The sequence below is a fragment of the Poecilia latipinna genome, unplaced genomic scaffold, assembly GCF_001443285.1.
Source record: "Poecilia latipinna isolate Pla-1442-1.1 unplaced genomic scaffold, P_latipinna-1.0 Scaffold634, whole genome shotgun sequence".
Taxonomy (NCBI): domain Eukaryota; kingdom Metazoa; phylum Chordata; class Actinopteri; order Cyprinodontiformes; family Poeciliidae; genus Poecilia; species Poecilia latipinna.
Genome location: NW_015113250.1, coordinates 137,229 through 159,647, shown reverse-complemented (window position 1 = coordinate 159,647; position 22,419 = coordinate 137,229). Strand labels below are relative to the sequence as shown.

At 37.1% G+C, this 22,419-nt stretch overlaps 1 protein-coding gene across 1 annotated transcript in view; it reads right to left on the bottom strand.

Moving 5' to 3' along the window:
* Positions 1-22,419, bottom strand: part of usp43a (ubiquitin specific peptidase 43a) — a 122,449-nt gene that overhangs the window by 23,821 nt on the left and 76,209 nt on the right. The window contains exons 10-13 of the mRNA XM_015043450.1: positions 17,945-18,048; positions 15,381-15,458; positions 15,049-15,178; positions 10,831-10,950 (exon numbers count right to left, since the gene is read on the bottom strand). Coding sequence (XP_014898936.1) covers positions 10,831-10,950; positions 15,049-15,178; positions 15,381-15,458; positions 17,945-18,048 — 432 coding nt within the window. The remainder of the gene's footprint in view (positions 1-10,830; positions 10,951-15,048; positions 15,179-15,380; positions 15,459-17,944; positions 18,049-22,419) is intronic.

Genomic DNA, 22,419 nt, shown 5'->3' with positions numbered 1-22,419 from the left:
AAAGCCAACATAATGAGAGGTCTGACAGTATCAAAAAAAAGTGTAGGAGGTGTTGCCCCGTTCTCTGGGCTTTCAGCAGTTTTTCCTTGTCATATGTTCAGGTCGCAGAAAGAGTCTTGTTTGCAAAATCGAGCTTCCGCAGAGACAGATTCTCTTCCCTCAGGTTGTCTCTGATGAAAATAATGAAATCTTACAGCCTGATTTGTGAGCTGCTCTACTTTGAAACACAAAAGCACATTTTCACCATCACAACCCGCCTTTCTTTTTTCTCTTCTTTATATAAAATGGCTGTACATGCACATACAAGTAGGTACTGCTTCTTTTACCCCTTATTTTCTTTCCCCTGAGGATGTTGTATTTAAACCTAATGTCTTGTCCTCTGTGAATGCCTGAAACTGAAGTCAGATTCCGGGTTTGTGAACACAATATTGGCCAATAAAGTTGATTCTGATTAAAACATGAGATTGCTGTTTCAGTCTGAGCTGTTCAGTACGCAAGTGAACTTCTTTTACACTTTCTTCACAAGTGTGTTCATGTACCAATCAAAGTCTTGAAGCAGCCTTCTGCGTAGACTGGGGATGGATAAGATCCTTGGCATTCAAACCCATGAAAAGGCCATTACAATAATCAAAAAAAGACTGAATAAAAACATGAATAATGCTCTCTGGTTTTGCAGCCACATTTTCACAAGTCGTGCAGGTCTAATTCAAGGCAGCAGACGTTTCCATCACCAGCCAGACTGCTGCCTGGGGACAGGGATTGAAAAAAGAAAAAAAGTCCAGACATCGCCAGACATGGTTCATTTCTGTCAAACTTGATGCGCCAATGTTCTGCAAACACCATGTGGTACATGAGCGGGCGTGTTGTGAAGCCTCGGCTGTTCATTTCTAGAGGTAACACATGCACAGTGTCTACCACGTTCCCCCATGGATCCCGGCTCCACACTGAGGATTGCTGGTTGTTTCTGGAGGCAGGGCAGCATAGTCTGATCGGCCAGACCGAGACGGAGAACCTTGAGAGAAACTGGCCGTTTTAAGCTCATTCACATTGCACACAATTATTTATTTATTTTTTTTATAAGTTGGAAAAAACACTAGCATTATCTTGTTTAAAATATTGTTGACACTTTGAATCTGGTGTTTGAGGAACGCATCCAAAAGTTGAAGAATAAGTTATGATTTTCTGGATTCCACAGCTGAGGTGGTTTTACTGCGAAAATGACAGACCTCTCTAATCTCCAAGTTGGAAAACTTGAAAAATCGACTGCGTATCAAATACTTTTTCCCCACTAGAAGAAGTTATGTTAGAGTAAACACCAATATAAGTAATAACCTTTCACTGGCTGAATGGCAGGATTTTTTTAATGCTAATTAACGACTAAGAAAGTTAATTTCTTAAATCTTTCAAAACTAAGAAAGTTTTTAAAGATAACCAAAAACAATCAAAAGATTTACAAGAACTAGAGATTAGAAATCAGATCCATTGTCACTCTCCACTCAGTGCAGGGACACAGACACACCATTATTAACCCAAATAATGTAGACAGTCAGAATAGCCTGGTCTGTGTTGGTGATTAGATTCAGGTCAGAATACAGCACACAGGAGAGAGGCAGACGTGATGTCTGTCGTTAATAAAACTAGGAAAATGATGCTGCACATGGGGAAGGAAACCTGAGGTGGCGCGGAGGACAGAGGCAAAGATCTCGGATGGTTGCGTGTCATCACATTTCAGGTCAGCAAAGCTCAGCAAGAAACTGGGAACATTTTTAGCAAACTAAAATATTCCAAGAAGCTTCTATGGTTGCATCATTCGGATCCTTCCCAACCAAATGAATCACTGCGGGTCGTGATGGCTGCTCACAAGTGCCTGCAGAGAGAAGTCGAGGTAATTGTCCAAACATCATTTCCATCACTACGGCATGTTGGCCTCAAAGGAATAAAAAGCAGAGCCAGCCTCTTCATCTGTGACCCAGTTACCTCTAGATGGGAGGTTCAGAAGTCATTAGGTGCAGAACCTCAGGAACTAAAGAGCAGGTTTTATTCTGAAATAATCAGAGCAGCTAACTCTAAAGTCTTGCTTGGTTGTCAAACGATGTAAATGCAGTGAATATCTAAGTCATTTTGAAACAGTTCGTGGTTCTCCTCAAAATAACTGTCATTATCTATAAAAATACAAACTTACTGTAACTTCCTCACGTTTCTGAAGTACAGTTTAGGGTGGTGGAGCTCCATTTTGGTAATTCCTGCACTCATTTCCTATTTTATTTGTTTCCTTTAATTTAACCAGGTAAAACCCCATTGAGATCCAGATCTCATTTGCATGAAGGATCTGAGAAGAAAATCTGCAACTCACAACAAGCTGGTTACACGAGAGTAAAACAAATTAAACCACATATACAAGTTTAAAACAAATTACAACACAATGACACTAATTAATAGATCATGTTTTTTCTTAAGAACCGCTTGTGAATTGCTGCAATGTGTTCAGATCTGAATTTGTAAATAGTCAGTTGAGCTTTAATGTGCTAAACCTTGCTTCTATTGCAAATTAATCTACAACCTTAATGTCGTCTGTTGTCACCACTAATGGCTCATTCTGTTTTGTTGGTTTAAAATTTTCCTGCTCTACTCTAAAGGGTGAAACGTTGAGAGTGATCGTTTGTCACTGCAAATATTTTTCAGTCTGAATAGCACAATGATTACATTTGTAGATAACTTGTAAACCAAGAAAATTGCATGTTTTATTTTTCAACTTGAAGATATTGTGGGTTTTGTCTACTGTTTAATTTGATCCTTCAGTATCTTTGTTTTTCACTGATTGATTATTGTGAAGCTTTCTGCAGCAGTACAGATGGCTGGGCCATGGGGGTGCATTCAAGTACCACTCGGTACTGGAATGCACATGAATGCACCCCCATTCAAGTACCAAGTTTTTGTACTTGGTACTTGAATGGTTAATTACAGACTTGCTTGCAAAAACTCAAAAACTCCTAAATTCAACCATTTGTGATACTGAAATTATTTTCCAGTAAATTGGTTTCCTGTAAATGAGGAAAGCTGGTCTCTTTTAAACTGATAATTCAAATTATATTGTTAGAAGTAAACTTCTCTGCAGTGCTGTTCAGCTGCCCATAAATATTATGAAAAATGGGAAAATTGCGAAATGGAAATGAGATACTTTACAGTGTTTGGACAATTATTAGCAAAATCTTACTTTTGAAGATTTCTTTTTTTTTTTTATTACTTACCAACTATTCTCTTGGTTAAACCAAAAATGTTAATAAACCTTAAGCATGAAGAAAATAAAAATGAGGTTTTGACTATCTTAGAATAACATGTCTGCACAATTATTTGGCAACTATTATTGCACAGAAAGATCATGCAACTGCAACTGAATGAAAAACATTTTCCCATCTCACTTTTTGTATGTTTATCTGTTCAAGTAAGAACTGATACTCAACATTTTCTCAATAAACATTTGACATTTTAAAAAAATAGAGATGGATAAATCCATCCTTGTTTTCAAAAACAGTGATAAGTTTTCCAGTCATGGATTCAGTCAGTTTCTTGATCTGATGAAGATCTGATGAAGATGAAGATGCTTCTTTCTGTGGAGAAGCAACTGCAGACTCTGTTCAGAGAGCCGCTTTCTTTAAGTGGAAATCTCCTGCTTATGAGCAGCTCTACTGGGTTCAGCTCATGAAATGGTTAAACGACTTACCTAACAATTGTGCACAAAGCAAAAAATACCAACATTCATACATCTATGTTTTTAATGCATGTCGTGCCTCCTGGACAATCTTTCATCTCTGGCGAGCCGTCCACCGGCTCTCTCATGTACGGGCGGTGAGTGTGTCCGTCTTTTATCTGCTGCACCGCATCTGGCTTTCCAAATGTATCATGCAATTATCAGTCTGACAGACATACTGATGTAATTACTGATGCATTTTAGGTCTTCAAAAGATATAAAATGCCTGGATGATATTTCGCAAGCCAAAAAACCCCCTCAAATAATCACAAATCTAGATTGCTGACTGACACAATCTTTTGAATTCAGAAGAACGCCAACAGAACACACTGGCATGAAGCACATTGGATCATTTTCATTAAGTAAACATTGCATATGTAGTCTCCTATGTAGCTGCAACCAGCTGTGCAGATTGATGCTGGTCATTTTGAACGGGGTATTAATTTAAATAATTTTAAGGTATTGCTATATGCCTTTCAAAACCAAGTCAAAACAGCCCTTCTTATCAAAAGTAATGTGTCTGAAACACACCATTGAAAGAAAACAGATTGAAAAAATCCCCCTTTATCTAAAAAGCAGCTCTGAATAGCAAGAACCTTTCACGCTCCGCTTTTCCAAAAGGAGATTTATCGGTTGTATTCATGAAACTATTTCTCAAAAACTGGACAAGCTTTAAGAATCACAGAGTAGTTTTCACTGAAGCCTTGTGCTGCTTATATTTATTCTGCTCTCTACAAACATTAGATTAATCCTGACAATAAATGTAGTTTCCCTTTTGGATCAATAAAATATATATTTTTAACTGAATTGAATGCACTATTATGCTCTGTCCACTTGTACAGCCACAGAGAGTTATGTAGTAGTGCAAGTAAGGATTAAAAAGTCAGACACTTGGAGATGCTGAAGGATTAAACTAATTACAAGAACTAAACCACTGATCCTTAAAACATAATCACTTCATAAACTCAAACATTAAGCTTCCAACTCCAGGCAATCATTCCAGCATAATGCGGGTATCACTGAAGATTATTTAGAGCTGGCAGTCACCGTCTATTTAAAAGACAGCAGGAAGATGTTTTCTTTAAGAAAGGCAAAGCTGCTTCTTGGCTCTCGGCCTAATTAATTGTAGTGTTTGAAGATGTGACTTGACATTTGCACATTCTCACCTCCCTCCTCCCACTCCCACTCCAACCTATGGCCTCTCCCCCCTCACACACATAACATCTTCCTGTCTTTACAAGGACTTTGCTTCGTCTCACATTTGTTCATTTCTACAACCTAAAACTGACCCTTACTCTAAACTTAACCTAAAACACAGTTAACCTGACACTCCTGCCATCTCTCAAGCAGCGGTTATACTTTGATGCACCAGAACAACCCTTTGGCATTTCTATTCTCCCTAGAGGTACTTGGCATTTCCTACAGTTCTATAGTTACAGGTAGATGATGCTACAGATAAAATATGCCAACATTTAACAAGTGGCAGAAGAAAAATGTGCAGAGGAAATCAACGTGACAGAAGACGCCCCTTAGATGCAGTGCTTCTTCTGTTCTTGGTGGCAGAAAGGGCAAGTGTCTTGCTCTCTGCATGCATTCTAGCACATCCTTAAAGGAGCCGTGTGTCCCCCTGTGGTTGGCTTTAAGAGTGCCTTAACCAATTTATTTGGTTTGCTGAACCAGGCACGCTGAAGGACCTGATGGCCCTGTTGGTCTTCTCCATAATGCAAGTCTATCTTTCAGTGTGAATTGTGAATGAAATGTGTCTTATGCAGGATCAGTGGGTAGTGGATCCAATCACCCCCCAGGTCCCACTTTCACAAGTGGTGAAATGTCGCATTTCACAAGCTAAACAATTTGCTTGGGTGCGATTAAGAACTCTGCTTTTACCTAGAAATATATTGCTCATATTGCTTTCTACTTCTGAGTACAGAATTGCTGCTGCAATTTCTCTGCAAGCTGAGACACACGACTGATGTTGCTGTCAAAGGATTTCTTTACACTCCTAAAACCTGTGAAGTCTGCAAATATGCCCCCAACATCAGAAATGTCATGACCGACCTCTTGACAGTTCTTTAAATCTGTTTCAGGGCGCAGAGTTCAGTGGACTAAGTGAAGTCTAATCCAGAGACTGAACAATCTCCCACTGCAGAGCATGGCATTACAATCTGGACAGGTTGCTGGAACAAGGTGGTGACTGAGGCTTGTCTTATGATGCTTTGGGGAGCTAATGGTGTGTGACGAGACACAGAGAGGCAGGATGGCTCAACACTGGAAGTGGGTGGAGTTCTTCAGTTCCTGGCACACTTCCACAATTCATCCTACAGCTCACATGCGTTGACCCTCGGGTGTTCTGGCAACATGTAAATCTCACTGAACAACATTTGGATTGAAGTGCTTCTGGAAAAGGAAGATGTACAAAATACTCTGAATAGCTGAACCTTGTGGGAACATTCACCAACATTCAACATTCAGAGTTTTGGCTGCCTAATGTGAAAGAAGGTTACAAACCGATGCTCACAAACCAGGAGAAGGCTGCATAAAAAAAAGGGCAAATCGTGTTATAACAGAGAAATCTCAGCTGAGCAAATAATTGTACGAGTTCCTGAACAAAAGCGAAACAAAAATGTGAGAACACTCAGCAAGATGTAAAACTCTGCCAGGTTAGTGTTTGGTGTTCAACAACAACTCTTTGTCTCCAACCTTTTGGCTGCAGAGAACAAATGTTTGCTTCTTAAGGGACATGAGAGAGCAAGATTTATTGCAAATGAGACCTTTCTAATTCTCTGAGCAACAGAGAGAATTAATCAGGCTTTTTAGTTTGGATGGCAGCCAGTGGAAACAGAAAGATTTCGGTTAGTTAGAGTCATCGACCAGCAGGACTTTGGAACAAAGACACAATCTACTGAAATAAGGATGAGAGGAGAAGGCCTTCAGCATAATGACACCATAGTGGGTTACAAACCCTATAGGGTTTAAAGGGCATATATATTATAATTTAGAGCCAAAACAACCTAAAAAATTGTAAAGGATATACAAATTCCAGATTTCAGTTGATTTCCATAGGAAATTTATAATTTGCATACACACTTGTAGGAAACAGAAGAGCCTCTAGAGTCAAATCTAATGAAACATGTATTTTATGTTTCTCAATATTAGATATATAAATTAGAATAACTACCACAAGCTGCAAAGGCTGAACACATTTGAAAATAAAGTTATAAAAATGATGATTAAGTGTTTGCCCTTTAAATCAAGCAGCTAAAATAGATCTGGTAAATGGATAACTGTGTTCCATGTCCTAGCAACTCAAAAAAAACATTGATAAAACAAACATTCCCTTTTTTTTTTTTTTCTTGGGTGTCAAATTGCTATGCAGTTCTGACTCATAATATGAGGGATAAGGACAAAGTAGTTTGTTTCCACAGCTACGATGGGTTTGGTTATCACGATTCTCAAGCTGAGGATTTTGTCATCACTACTGCATGATTTCAGACGTCTGTGACAGGATCTCACAATGATGAGCAAAACAAAGAATCCCAGCAGGGATTTTTTTTTTTTGGAAAAAAGCATCGTCATGCTGCAAGGTAGAGCTTCTGACTCTAATATTTACAAGTCGATGTAAAAAGATGCATCTGAATAAACTGGAATATTATCAAAAAGTGTATTTATTTCAGTCTATAAACAGTTGAACCTGCATAATTTATAGCTCAAAACACCAAATGTACTCCAACATGCATTAATGCACACAGTGGAAACCCTCTTGTGAGTTCAGCCAATCAGCACTAATGAAAATGATGGGCTGCTTTGCAAACAATCTGCTTCACAAGTGAGACTTTCTTTGAAATAATTTAGATATTAGCACATTTTCTGCAAATAATTTGGAGATAAGTTCCACAGAAAAATCTGGAAATACTGGACCGCAAACAGGCTGGGGTCGAGATTAATTACACGTGGACAGACATTTTCAAGGTTGAATTTTTTTTAGTTGTAATAATTTTCTGCTCACAAGTAATAAAAACATGACATTTAAGAGGAGAATAATAAATCAGACCAATAAATATTTCCAAACATTCTGTTTAAAAGTTATTTTCAAAACTCACTGGAATGCCTATTCTAATTTACTGAGATGTACCTACAGCTCTATGCATGTGGTGACATTTGTGAATAAAAACAGGAAGCCTCCAACCGAGGGGAGGAGTATCTTGGCTGAAGATAACGTCTAATTCTACCAGTGGACTAATTACATACTATAATGTGGACAGTTTTTGTATCAAGCAGAGAATATTCAGCTCCATTGTGTTGTTTTTGTCCAGAACAGCAGTGAAAGCCTGTACCACCAGTGTCTAAACGGGTCACAGAGAAACACCGATACATGCTCTCAGTTCTGACTACGATAAAAGCACATGGCACATAAAACCCACCGCCAGTGTCATTCAAACGCTGTGACCTACACGGCACAACGCAAGAGAAAATGTAACGGTACTAACGTCGTTTCTTCAGACTTCACAGCGTTCTGGACGGACCAAACGAAGGCAGCACAAAAAACCCTTTCATGCCCTGAGGAGTACTGTGTGTGAATGTGAACACTGGTAGGTGGGATACGTTTTTAATTAACAGATACGTTTTTAATTAATTCAGAATTGCATTACCTCCACAAGCTAAAGCATTGCAGGAAGCTGTCAATCAAAAACCATACATTGGATCCTTGCCGTTTTGGTGAAATCATAAAAAAAAGTTGTGTACACCAAAGAAACTGAAGCATTCTGCCAATGGAAAGAAAAAGAGAGTAAAAGTCAGAGAATTTAAGCTGAATATAAATTAGCATCCTTAGAGAAATCAGTCGGCTGCACTCAAGAATCAATGTCTCTGAAAGCTTTGACCTGAACATTTGTGATTATCTTCAGTGCTGGTCTCAGATTTATATCCCTCGTCTGTAAGGATGTCATATAAATTTAGGTTTTTAACTATTTACAGTAAGAAATTGTGACTTCAGGCAGAAAGGATCAAACAGTAAAAATTGTCATTGAATTCGAAAATGTTTGAATGTATTTTGATCAAAGTAATATATGCAAACGTTCTCATTAATATTCAAATGAGTATTTATCAACAAGTTACAGAGAGAGACCACATTTTCAGTAACAACAAGCTTCAGGCGTCAATCTGGCCAGATGTTCACCACTCATGGTCAGAAATGACATTCTTTATTCAAACTGGTTGATTTACAAGACATACAGACAAGCTTGTGAGGAAAGTGCTAAAATTTTCTGTACAGCTCTGGTCTGAACTAATCCTGAGGAGAGGCTTTGTTTTCTACTCCAAAACCAGATCTCATGTGTTTAGATCACCCACTTGTGAATATTACGGCGCTGTATAAAAACAAGATATGCATCCAGAGATACTGAACTGAAATACAAGCCAAGTTGTTAAAAAGAAAACGAATGAAGGTGCAGCATATTTGTTAATCCTGTTGAATTAATTATGTCAAAGCACATTCAGATTCAGTATTAGTTTCTTTGGTTTGAGTTTGTCAGCGCGCTACAACCTGACTTTGGCAACATTTTCTCTTCAAAATTTAGTTCTGGACTCAATTCCTCATGAGGGCATTTTTATTTTATTTGGATGCTTGGATTCACACAGCTAAAAACTAAAAACCATCTTTAGCAATAGGAGAAGATAACATGAGAAGATGAACATTTTTACAGCTGGGAACCTGGACATATACCATACAAATAAATGTGGAGCATCAGGTGCTGGAAAGAGGTATTTTGTTTGTGCAGAAGTGAATTACTGACGATCTTAAAAATCACGAAAAGTTATCAAAACATGACACATGCAGCCATTTAATGAATAAATGCTGAAAAAAGTAAGGAAAGAGTTTTGGTGCAGATTCTCGTGGGTGCAAAACACCATTTCATAAAAAAGTCAGGTTCTGAAAGATAATTTTAGCAATAACAAAGTCCAAATATATCAGAGATGGAAAAGGAAAAAGGATAGCTGGTATGAATGTAGCTTTGAAATGCATATTTTATCAAGTTTAAGGAAATATTCATAAGGAATAATTCACAGGAATAACAGAGGAGAGGAAAGCGAAGGTCGGGCAGATATGTAGAAAAAGAGAAATCTTAATATTAGCAGACTCAGAATTGGAATCTGTAATTATATTTCAGAGTAGCAGATATTATTGTCCTAAACCAATTAAGAAATAAATGTAATATAGCTTACACAGATTCTGAACAAGTCAGCGCATTAATTAACTAAACCATCAAACAAAAAATAAATACTGTTCAAACTAGGTATTAAAAAAAAAAGATGTATGCATCACCTTTCTTGTCAAAGCAGAAATAAAAAAAATGTAATGGCTTTACTGCAGGCAGAGTGTTCCTTAAGTAAAAAAGCAAATTAATGTGATTATTTTAGGTCATGATTTGAAATCCCGCCTCTTTAATTGAGAAATGTTTACTATTAAAAAAAAAAAAAACATCTTGAATATAACTACATCTGGATCTGTAAAACCAAGACCACAAGATTACAGTTTCTACTAAACTGAGGTAGAAACTGCTGTACAACAACATCATTTACATTTTATGTCATTCACAAGAAATCACTGCTTACTGTGTCAAAAATTTAAATTTGACAAAATGAGATTGATCACATTTCAATGCCTCTAATTAATTAAATTAAGATTTAGGTGTCCAACTGCTATCAAAAGTAGAAAAATATAAACTGGGAAGTTATCACACCCACTGATGTGTTTAATATCTGACAGTTTATGCATACTGCTCTTTATTGGTCGTAGGGTTAGACTCTGTTGTTGGTTTAGCCTTTATTTTTAAAGTCACATGTGTGAATCAATTTAACATCCCAGCTCTTTTGCAAATTATTGACTTTCACTCTCTTATGTTGTAACTTATTTCCTGTTTACTCAGCTGAAGGAGCGAGAAATAAAACTCTTGGCCTGTCATGGATTTGATCACATGCTCATACAAAAACATTGATTTCTGCATTTATCCAACAACGTGAAATTAGTGTATGCTAGATCACAACCCCTGAGTTCATTATGAACCGGTTTTGGTTTCACACACCTGACGGAAGCGCTTGAGGTGGAGGATGAGGATGTCGGGCAGCGTCCACAGGCTCATCTTCACCATGCCCTGCTGCAGCTGCTTGCAGTGCGGACACTTCCAGGCGTCGTCTGGAGCGAGCTGAAATCAAACATTAAGGTTTTAGAAACTATTGTTTGTTCTAAATCTTAGAGCTTTTAAACACTTTTGCACAGCAAACCCAAAAATAAGTTCAATGCCTTTCTGCACAGAGTTTGCCAGATTTTTCTAAATTTTCCTCCTTCTCTCCTGATTTCTGAAACCGAGTATGTTAGGGCTGCTCTCTAAATGCCCTCAGTGTGCATGCATGGTTGGTTTTACTTTTGTGACTTTCTAAGACAACCAGATACACGCAGAAGACAATAAATGTGACTGATCAGCATGGGAAATACCAGTGGTAAAAGAAACATTGAAATGTACATTGGATGCTAATATTGTAGTGAAAGTATCAAACTTTAAATAACTGAAAATTAATTACTTAATAAAAGAAGGAAAGAGAGTTGATGTGCTCTTCCAGGTAAGGTCTCTTTTAAGAAGAGAGAAAGAACCGCTACTTTATTCATGAAATGACTGAGAAATGTGTTGCAGTAGTTTTCAGGAAGCAGCACAACATGTTGAGGTAGAAGAGAAACAAAAGTGTTGATGGAGTCAACACTCCTGGTTTTTCCTGCTAGAACTCTGATAAGTAAGATTTTACTTCCTTATTATGAGATTAAGTCCTGTCGCAGTGGCTGCATGTTCAAGTGGCTCATCAGAACCGTCACCTGCTGCACAGGGAGAGTAATTACAAAGATGAGCACTTCTTCCATGATGGTTTCGACAAGAAAGGAAAATGCAGAGTACTGTTCTATGCTGCTTAAAAAGCAACATGTCTGCTGGGCAAGAGAAAGAAAGAAAAAGCCAGAGATAACAAGAAATAACAGCAGCTATTCCATCTCAGTTTCTGTGCATCTCTTGACTCCTAGTTGTCCAAGTTCCATCCATCCATTTTCTTTACACCCTTGTCCCTAGTGAGGTCGGGAGGGTTGCTGGTGCCTAGCTCCAGCTAACGTTGCGGGCGAGAGGCGGGGTTCCCCCTGGACAGGTCGCCAGTCTGTCGCAGGGCAACACAGAGAAACGCAGGACAAACAACCATGCACACACAGGAATATATAAGTTACCTACTTCAATTAACCTGACAGTCATGTTTTTGGACTGTGGGAGGAAACCGGAGTACCCGGAGAAAACCCACACATGCACAGGGAGAACATGCAAACTCCATGCAGAAAGACCGGGGCCGGGAATCGAATCCAGAACCTTCTTGCTGCAAGACAACAGCTCTACCAACTGCGCCACTGTGCAAAAACAATCAGAACCCTTTGAACTCTGCTGGGATGCAGCTTCTTCCCCACAGCGCAGCATGCTGTGGATGCGTGGGGAAAGGTAACATGGCCACTGATGACATCGGATAAACAAGTTTCCTATAATGGGAAGTTGTTTTCCCAGCACTAGAACAGCTGTGTGCTAATGGTTTAAAGGTGCCATAGACCTTCCTCCTGGCTCCGGTTGATTGTTTTTGGTGAGTTTCTGTAGATGGCAGTGGGACCACCGGGTGTAGGCAGAGGAGATACATTTTTTATTTCCTTTTTTTTTTTTTTTTTTACAGATTATCCATCTCATGTTATTGAGTCACAACAAAGTAACTGTTCTTCTGTAAATATATATATATATATATATATATATATGTTACCTACTTCAATTTCAAGTTAAAAAGAGGAGAGACTACAGCTTGTCCTTCAACTACTGCATCAGTTTCCAGGCAAAGAATTAGTATTCTGTCGTCAAATTTGAAATAAAATTTGAACATCTCAAACTATGCTAGAATGTATGTATACAGGCACAATCGCACAATGTGCCTTTATACTGAGCACACAATGTGAAATTATCTGATTATTAGCGTTCACAGTTTGCATTGAACCTTCACAACTGGACTTATACTCAAAGTTCATGATTACCTGCATTTAAATTTTTTTAATGCAAGTTTCAACCACAATATAAGAAGATATGCAAAAGCAACCAAGAACAGATTAGAGTTTAAGCTTTTACCTCATAAAGGGTGTTTATAGGACGCAATAAAGTCATTTTCTCTGATAAAGCCAATGATCATGATCTTTTTTCTTTTTAACAGACTGTATGCAGGTTAAATGTAATCAAAGATTTACATTAGTTTGTTACGACCACAACATGAGGACACAAATGTAATCATTTAACAAACTACAATTCATGGCTTCTACCTTTCTCAGCATTCCTAACACTAATTGAAGTATTGACATTAAATTCTTACCAAGCAGTCAAAAGAAACAAAAAAATAACTAATTATTTTATCAATAAGGTTTTGTGTAATAAAGGGGAATAATAGAGGGATCACAAAAACAGGAAAAAAAGGAGGCATATTGAAAATCACTAAAAGCTCTCAGTGCTTAGAAAGTCAGTCTATTAGAGCAAAGTTACTGTATTTTAGTTCATTTAGTTTTGAAGGCCACTGAAGTGTTTCTCTTTACCAAGGCATCACACAAGAATCAACTCATCCTGGTTGGAAACAGAAAAACTCTCAAGACCTTCATAAGTTTGTGATTGGAAAACATATTGATGGAAATGTTACACATGCTTTTCTGAACTTCTTCAGATTCCACCAAGAACCACTCCGACCATAGTCGAGAAGTCAAACAAACATGTTGCCATTTAGGAAATATGAAGTAAAGAACAATGTTGGCCTTTACAGCAAATCATTATTTATATTAAAAATTTGCATAAACTATAAATTGCAATACTAATTCATTTATTTTTTTTCTGTAAAATCTGTCTCACCTCATGTCTGGGTTCATTGTCTGTCTCTTGCATTACACCTTCTGTTAGTTAGACCCAGTCTCACTTCACTAATCCTTTTAAATCCCTCCTGCTTTTCCTCTTGCCCTCCTTCCACCTGCCAGAGATCTGGTGACCAATCAAGAACCGTCTGTTTGTCACCTCGACCTTCCAACTGAGCCATTTGGGATTTTTCACTAGCTCTTGCTGCTAGTTTTTACTTTCATCACAGAAAAAGTGTTACCAATATTATTCTGACCTGTAAATGCAGCAGAGTTTTTTTTGTTGTTGTTGCTCTAACAACAGTGCTTTCCCAAACTATGCTAGAATTCTCTAAAATGCCAGCCCTCTAAAAACCAGATGAGAATTATTGGTGTTGCTGAGTTTTCACAAGGAGATAATGAACAATACTGAGAGGAAATTTTAACACCTTCAAGTGCTAATTTATAAAATCCTCAGTTTATTGTTTTTTTTTTTTTTTGTAAAAGTTTTACAAATCGCAAACTGTTTTAAAGAATATGTGGTCAGTGTAGAATATTCCACTGTAGGTCTGACTAGTCGCTATAATGCGTTTTATTTATATATTTATTTATTTTTTCCAACGCTAAGCTGTTTCTAATGCCAAAAATAACTGATAAGGTTATTTTTACATTTTACAAAATGACTAATATTTTCAGAATCCCAAAATGAGTTGTATAGAATATTTTATCGTATCAGTATCCAGTGATTTTAGTTTTTAAAATACTTATTAGGCTTTTTACATTATATAAAAACACAATTCCAACAAAGAAGAAAAAAAAAAAAAAAAACTGCAAATATTGTCACCTACAAGGTATTTAGCAAAAAAACAACAACAAACAAAAAGAAAAACAACGTAAAGATTTATGGAACCACTGCTCAGCCAAAATTTCAAGGGTCTGCTAATCCTGGACCTTTGTTGAGGGTTTATTGAAAAACTATGAAATATTTCCAGGCTTTTAAAATCCAGGCTCATCACATACCTGATTTTCTCTAGTTTTACGTTAAGTAGTACGTCCCTTTAATATCCCTAAAACAGTGGAAGCAACATTTATCTACCCTGACTGCAATAGTTAAACAATAAATGCAAAGTTTAAAGTCTTCAGCTCAAAACCTAGCATCAAATGGTAATTCTGATGCCGCTGCTGTTTTCTGCTCTGTTGTGAACAATTTAAAAGCAGCAGGGGAATGTTTCTGTTTCCGTTTCCAGCAGAGGAGAGCACATCCAAGAGCACAGATAAACTTTCTCTTAGATTTTGCATTGTTTCTCTTTTCAATGACATTCTGAAATGCAGAGTTTTGTTCAACAGAGTAGAAGCTGTTTGCAGCCTGTCTCACCTGTTCTTCTTTGGTATAAAGCTGGAAGCATTCGTCCAAGGTGCAGTTGTGCTGCTGCAGGTGTTGCTGCTGCTGGCTCCTCACACTCTCTGCGTCTTTCACCACCTCCTCGTGGATGTTGCCAAACAGACTGAGGCAAACACAGTGTGTGTCGTTGGCATGCAGTTGCTAAATTGCGTTTCCGCTGCTAGAATCAGCGGGAGTCTATGTCTGCTCCATTTTACAAAGATAAAACTGATCAGTTAGTGTTTTAGCAAACAAGGCCCCTCTGGACAGCATCAGAAAATGCTTGTTACTTTGTGCTAAAAATGAAACTTTAGCACAGAGCCTACCGTTCTTTAGAGCTGTGGCCCCACTCAATAACAAGCTTCACATGAGGAGGTCCTCCTGGCCCACAAGACTTTAAAGCCCTGCAACAGAAACATGTTTTAAGAAACTTGGTTTACACCTTCATAATATTTGTTCTTTAATAGTTCTTGCAATTTTGTCAACCAAATGTTTCAGATTACTAACTTTATCACAAAAAGTTTTAATACTAAAACTGCTTCCAATTACTATTATACTAATTATAGAAATACTTTTTCATATAGTTTCGTCTGAAACATCGTTATAAAAAAAGCAAAAACAAAAGAAATCTGAGCACAGGAAACAACCATCTGTCAATGCTAAACAAGAAAGCAAGCTTTGATAGTCTTTAAATTTAAACTTTTTTTTTTTTTTTACCCTGAAACATGCAAACTGGCCCAGTGGAGACCTGCTCTAACATCATGTTCATCTGCACAACTTTTATCTCAGGGACGATAATAAGCATTAGTATTCAACAGCTACACAATATCATATGTTTATCTTACTGGTCCAGGAAGATGAAGGGAAGTATTGGCAAATTTGTCCTGCAGATAAAGATGTGTTGAACTTCCAGCATTTGCATACATTTATCCTTCAGTACATCTTTTTGCTTCTGTTCAACACATTTTCTAAATACAGAATGTTTGCTAATTTTACCACTGCAGTGATTTATTCAGATAACAAAAACATCTTAATCAAATGAGGCAAATTTGTGTTAGCCATTTGTGTAAACATATTTTTTCCCTAACTGGTACGACTCCATGTAACTTTCATTTTTCCAGCAAGATTAAATCAGACCCTTTTATTGATGTTTTATGTAAGTTAGGGTCATCAAACTTGTTATTTTCTCAGGGACAGAATAATAGAGAATGTTTGGAGGAATTTTTTTGTGTTTTAATCACATTTAAAACACAACAGAAAAAACAATAAAGTACTACAAACAATGATGAAATGCACAAAAAGAAATAGAACTACACAAGTTAACTGCCATGTATCTTTAATGAATTACTATGTCCTTTAAGTTGCTATAAGATGCTGCACACGCTTAGCTGTACGACCCAAATTGTTTTCACTAGAAGCCACTTCAAAGGTTATTATGAGTGTAATTAATTCAGAAGTGCAAAAAATGAATAGTGGTTTGACGGAAACAAACTCTCTTAGAATCTTTAAAATTATTGTCTTTGGAAATTGTAAAGAATTTACAAGTATGAGCAACTCAATGTGCTTAAGGTGAAAGTTAATGAGATTAAATTTCTTGTTTTTCTTGGTCTTTTTCCTGAGTACATTTTTCATTTACATCCTGTAGAAAGGCCAAGGATGACTGAAAATCTCCCTACAAAAATGTAAAAAGTGTGCAGCAGTTAGTACTGTTCTTTACTCGTCATCATCCGATGGAAAATTGGACCTCAGCTGCACTTTGGATACCACTAAACTACATTTAACCAGAGACAAAGGGACCGTTTCGATCAGCAAACATTTATATACTGGAATGGTCCAGTAAAGATCATTCTAAAAAAAAAAAAAAAGACCTTACTTTTTTTTTTAACCTTAGTAAAAGTTAAAAATAAATAATGTACACAGTTGCTCTGCAACATATTTGAGTTATTTTGCCAAGCAGAATGGGCAGAAATGTCCATCTGTAACAGAGCACAGCTGATGGAGACAAACCCAAAAATAATTGCAGCTGTAACTTCAGCAGACGGTGTTTCTATAAAATATTGATTCAAAGAGGCTAAAACTGAATGTACATCATACATTCCTATTTTAATTTGATTCTCTTTCACTTATCTAATATATTACATGACTTTGTCTTGGTCTGTCACATATAATCCTAATCAAAATACACAAACATTTGTGATTGTGAAGCGACAATGTCATGACAATGTTTCTCATTACACAACAGTTTGGAGCGTTGGATTAAGAAGTAGCTCATATGACAAGCTGAGCAGACATGCAGTTTCCCAGCTGTTTGCTAATTGCTGCTGCTAGTCTAGAGGAGCTGAGTGGACAAGGTGTGGAGGAGGGGGTGCTCTGAGGTGGAAGCTTGACTGGGGGCTACAGATCCAAGGAAGAACTTTGTGGAAATAAGGGCCGCTTTTGTGTGAGTAAGTGTTTGTATTGGCATGAGAGAATAAAAAATGTATCAAACATGGATGAAAGAATCAAAGAAAAACTTCAGGTCCATTTTGATGATGGAATAACTTCACAACATGATGTAAAGCTAAAAAAAAAGAATGTTTTTCCATAACACCCTTCCTTTAATATCTTATTTATGGTTCAGCTCTTTCTCTGATATCACCTTGGTGCTTTTAGACTTAAACCAGTTCCCTTCACCTTGTTTATTATTTCTGGTCTAATCCAATTAATGGTTCCTGATTTCTGACTTTCTGTTCAAACACCAAAATGAAATTATTTCTTTGTGTGGGCCCCTAATAACGTAGGATGGTTTTATTCCGTCATTGAGACCATCTCAGTTTGAGAGCTTCCGTTAAGGATGCAAATCCTGATGCTGCTAAAGCTGCTTTACCCGAGAATGAATCTGTTTGCCTACCTGTCAACTGCAGGGTGGCACAATGGTCGACTGTCCTTTGGGGACAAGTAGCTAGAGGCTGCGGATCCACCAACCACTCTGACCTTAAATTCAATGCCAGCATTCTGCAGAAGGAAACACAAGCATAATCACTCCAGCAACTGTAAAAGCAACGGGGGGGGGGGGAATGAAGTTTGGATAGGGTTATAATATTCATGTCTGAAAATATACAATGTCCTTTATAAGCATCAAACAAAGATTTGTTATAAAAATAAAAAAACACCTTCTTCTACGCACTATAAATCTGGAACAAACTCTCAAAAAACTGGAAAACAACCGAAACACTTCTGCCTTTAAATCTCGACTAAAAACCTACTGGTTTGAAACTTAATCAATGAAACACGAATCAACATTTTGATGTGTAAGATGGCAATTGTTGACGGTGTTCAACAACTTCATATATTTTGTGTGCTTTTATGATGTAAAGCACTTTGAACTGCCTTTGTTGCTGAAATGTGCTACACAAATAAACTCGATTATTTGATTGAATATGAAGTGGAAGCAACATTGTTCACTTATAAACATCTGGTTACAATTTCATGTAGAACTTGATGATGATCTATAGATAATAAATCTCCAAAATACGTTCAATGTTGTAACAACAGGATACACTGTCAAGTTTGGATACTTTTGCTTGGTTTTGTACGTGACACCTTTTTTTTTTTTAACTGATGGATGATTGTGTTTAAAGTCAAGCCATCACTGAAAGATTTTTTTGGCGCCGTGGGGCTGTCATTTTTCAGTCTAACCAGTTTGCTTCACATGAGAGGAGGCTTTGAAGTCCTCATGGTGGATTTTCAGCGGGGAGTCGCACTCCACAGGGCTTTTCATCAGATCTACCCCCTACCTGACTACCTGATCTCAACACTGCAGCTTTCATGAGGAGAAGTTGCTGATTTGCTCCACGCCTCTTCTCTCTAAAATCTACAACATTTCGTGCTAAGAACAGTTTCCTGAATCAAGCACGCCCACGAGTCTAACACCTTTGAAGCTTTCACACATAATTACTGTGGCCAAGAGTTTAACTCTCGATCGGGTTCACATTACGGTAATTAGTCTGCAGTATTATAATCGTCAGTGAGGCAGAACTAACTTCATTTACTAGCATCAGTTAACAATACAACGCGATGCTGAGAAGTAGACCGTTGGCAATCTGGAAGGAAAATGTAAATAGACAAAGTCAAGTTTCTACAGGAAAAACAAAGATTATTGAAGTGTCTCAGTCTGTTCGAAATGAAATACTTAAAATAAACTGAAAAAAGTTTAGCTCAAAACGTTATTGCAGCCTTGTGGACTTTGTTTCCATGGGAAATGATGGTAAAAAAAAGTTTTCAGATGACAACAACACTAAAATCCTGCTTCATTTCTAAAAAATTACTGATATTTGCAAATGTGTAATTGAGATATGATTGCTGAATAGTGTGATTATAATATCGATTATGGTTAACCCACATTTTCCCCATTCTTCTTTTCCATCATTACACTTTCTGTGAAATTTAGCACCTAAAACAGTAAAAACACACGTCTGGTTTGGACGTCGAGGCCAGATAAAGACCGTCCGACTGGTAATGGTGATAATGCAAATATTGTTTATGTTGATTATTCTTTTTAATATATATAAGAATACTTAGAGGATGTAGCATAATGTCAAAACTTTTGTTTTACATATTCGAGGAAATGAGAAGAAGTGTAAACTTAATTATATTCCCGCTGTTTATCGATGTGCATCACCTACATGACCTTACAAATACCACATGAATCTCGTGCAACATTCGCATACATTTAATAGGCAACAGATCAATATCTATATAAATCTAAATACAGTGGCTAGAACAATCATTATAATACAAAAACAAAACAAACCACCAAAAAAAGCTGAAATGAGCAGCAAAAACAGCAAACCATCCACCCATCGTTCATCTTCTGAAGAAATCGAGAGCTTTGCTTTACTACGACACATAAAGCACTCGCATCACTGCAGATGCAGCACCAACTCAGACGATGCTTTATGAGTAAAGAAGCAGATCCTTCAAACTGTGATTTGTTGGCAGTAATCAATGCATTTTAGGCCGCAATGAAACTGTGGCTTCGCACAACGACTCTAATAAACTAAAGGAGGAATTGTCGTCATATAATTTAGAGGAAGTTGCAGCGTTTCATCAGCATCATCTTGAGGCAAAACCTGGGAATTTAGAGGGAAGCAAAATTAAACTTCACATTAAAATTGCTGGAATCCCCGAGAGGACAGAATGGACAGAACCTTCTGGATGAGATTTTGCTGCGTTTCTAATGATTTGAGTTTAGCTAGTTCTACATCTGAACTGAAGATTGGGACGTGTGCCACATTTTTCCCAGAAATGTTTATTTTTCAGCTTGCGTGGTTGTAAGACCGGTTGGGCTAGCTTAGCTCTTTGTTTTTCTCTGGAACAGTCCAACCTGACAGAGGTATGTACTGTCTGTTATTATTTCCTTAAGGAGACGTGTGCCACGGTTACTTAGAAGCGTGGAACAACTTCCGAGTAACAGAACAGAAACACTGCTGGCATGTTTCTGTCGAAGGTTTTTATTTTCCTCCCTGATTGTGTGAGTTTGAACAATGGGCTGATCGGGTTTCTTGAATAATCCCATGAAAACTTGAATGATTCTGAGGCTCTTAAAGCCTTGTAGATACTGTATGGCAGGATATTTCCCATGGAAGGCTAAGTGTTAAATGGATAGCTGAAATATACCACTCCTGCCTTTGAGTTGTTAGCAGATAAACATTTTAGACTGGTGTGTAGTTGTGATTGGAGAATCTGTGAATGTATCTGACAGAAAGCTGCAGGACGAAAAGAAAAAATAGATCAAAATCTGATTAAATTATGACATGACAGACACACAATCTGTTACCTTAGATCAAAAAGAGCAAGATTAAAATATGTTTCTATTAAAATCACATCAGCAAAAAAAAAAAAAAGAAAACCAGACAGGCTTGTAAGGAGTCAGCGGTTGTACAAAAGATCAACCTTGGGGCATGGATAATTTCCCTTTTCTTTATTCATCACTGGCTCTTTGCTCATTTATTAAATTTGATGGAAAAAAAAAAGGATCTGCACTTTCTGGTAAACAAGCTCCATAAAATCATATTCGAACAAGGATACTGATTCATAGCATTTTGCATAAAAAGTGGGTACTTATACTATCATTTCAGTTTTTTCTGATGCAGGAGAGCCATTATTATATTGCTTAGACCTAAAGCAGCATAACTCAATGGATTGTCCTTCAGTGAAGGTTCCAGGGAGTTATCAAAAAGAAAAGCTTTCAGTCTATTTCTGAAAGTACACCAAGATCTTGAACTGCTAATTGAAACTGGGAGCTGGATCACAGTAAAGCAAAGGGTACACATAATAGAGCTTACCTTTTTTTTTTTTAAATACAAACATTTACAGGTATATCTTCATTTATATTTGATCTTACGGTGGACGTTCTTCCTGAACGACTCCGGGACAGGATGTGCCCAAACTCTGTGATATTGTGTAAATGAAAGGAAGAAGGAATATCGCCACTGCCAACTGTATTCTCTAAACATTTCTCATGCCAGTTTGGACTCTGTTCTGCTTTCTAAGCTGCCCTGACTTTCTACGGCACTGATCCAACATGGTGACAGAAACATTCCCAAGATGCTTCAGCCCATATTGACATGGTCGTGTCACAAGGTTGTTTGCTATACACCCCAAAGCTCTTTTCAGCAAACCACGTTGAGATCATTTGTGATTTGTAACATGGTTCATGATCCTGCTGAAACAGTCAGAAGATTGTTTAAATTTGCTTTTGAACCATAACAAATGAAACACTGACCAATTGTTGACTGTGTGGTATCTTACATGACTTTATATTTTTATGTTCTTATGATGTAAAGCACTTTGAACCACCTTGTTGCTGGAATGTGCTACACAGGTAAACTTGATTGATTAATTAATTGATTGAAACACCAGTTAGAACCGTTCATACAGGACAGGACAGACGTGCTTTCATGTTGTTTATGTCAAATCTTACTCAACCAACAGACTCATGGTAAAAAGACACAGGTAACATTTTACCCAATCTGTTGCTGTTCAGTGACGGTGAGTCTGTGTAAAATGTAGGCTAACTGTCCCGTTCTTAGCTGACTGGAGTTGCTCTTGGTGCGATCTGCTGCTGAAGAAGTTGATCTAAAAGATATAATTCTGTATATAGACATCCTGATCATGAGGATTAATCTGTATTCCTGTTTATAAAAATGCTCATTTATAATTAGTTATAAAAATCCCTCTAAAAAAAAAAAAATATATATATATATATATATATATATATATATATATATATATATATATATATATATATATATATATATATTTTTTTTTTTTTTTTTTTTTTTTTTTTTTTTTCAAATTTTTTTTTCACTTTTTTTTTTTTTT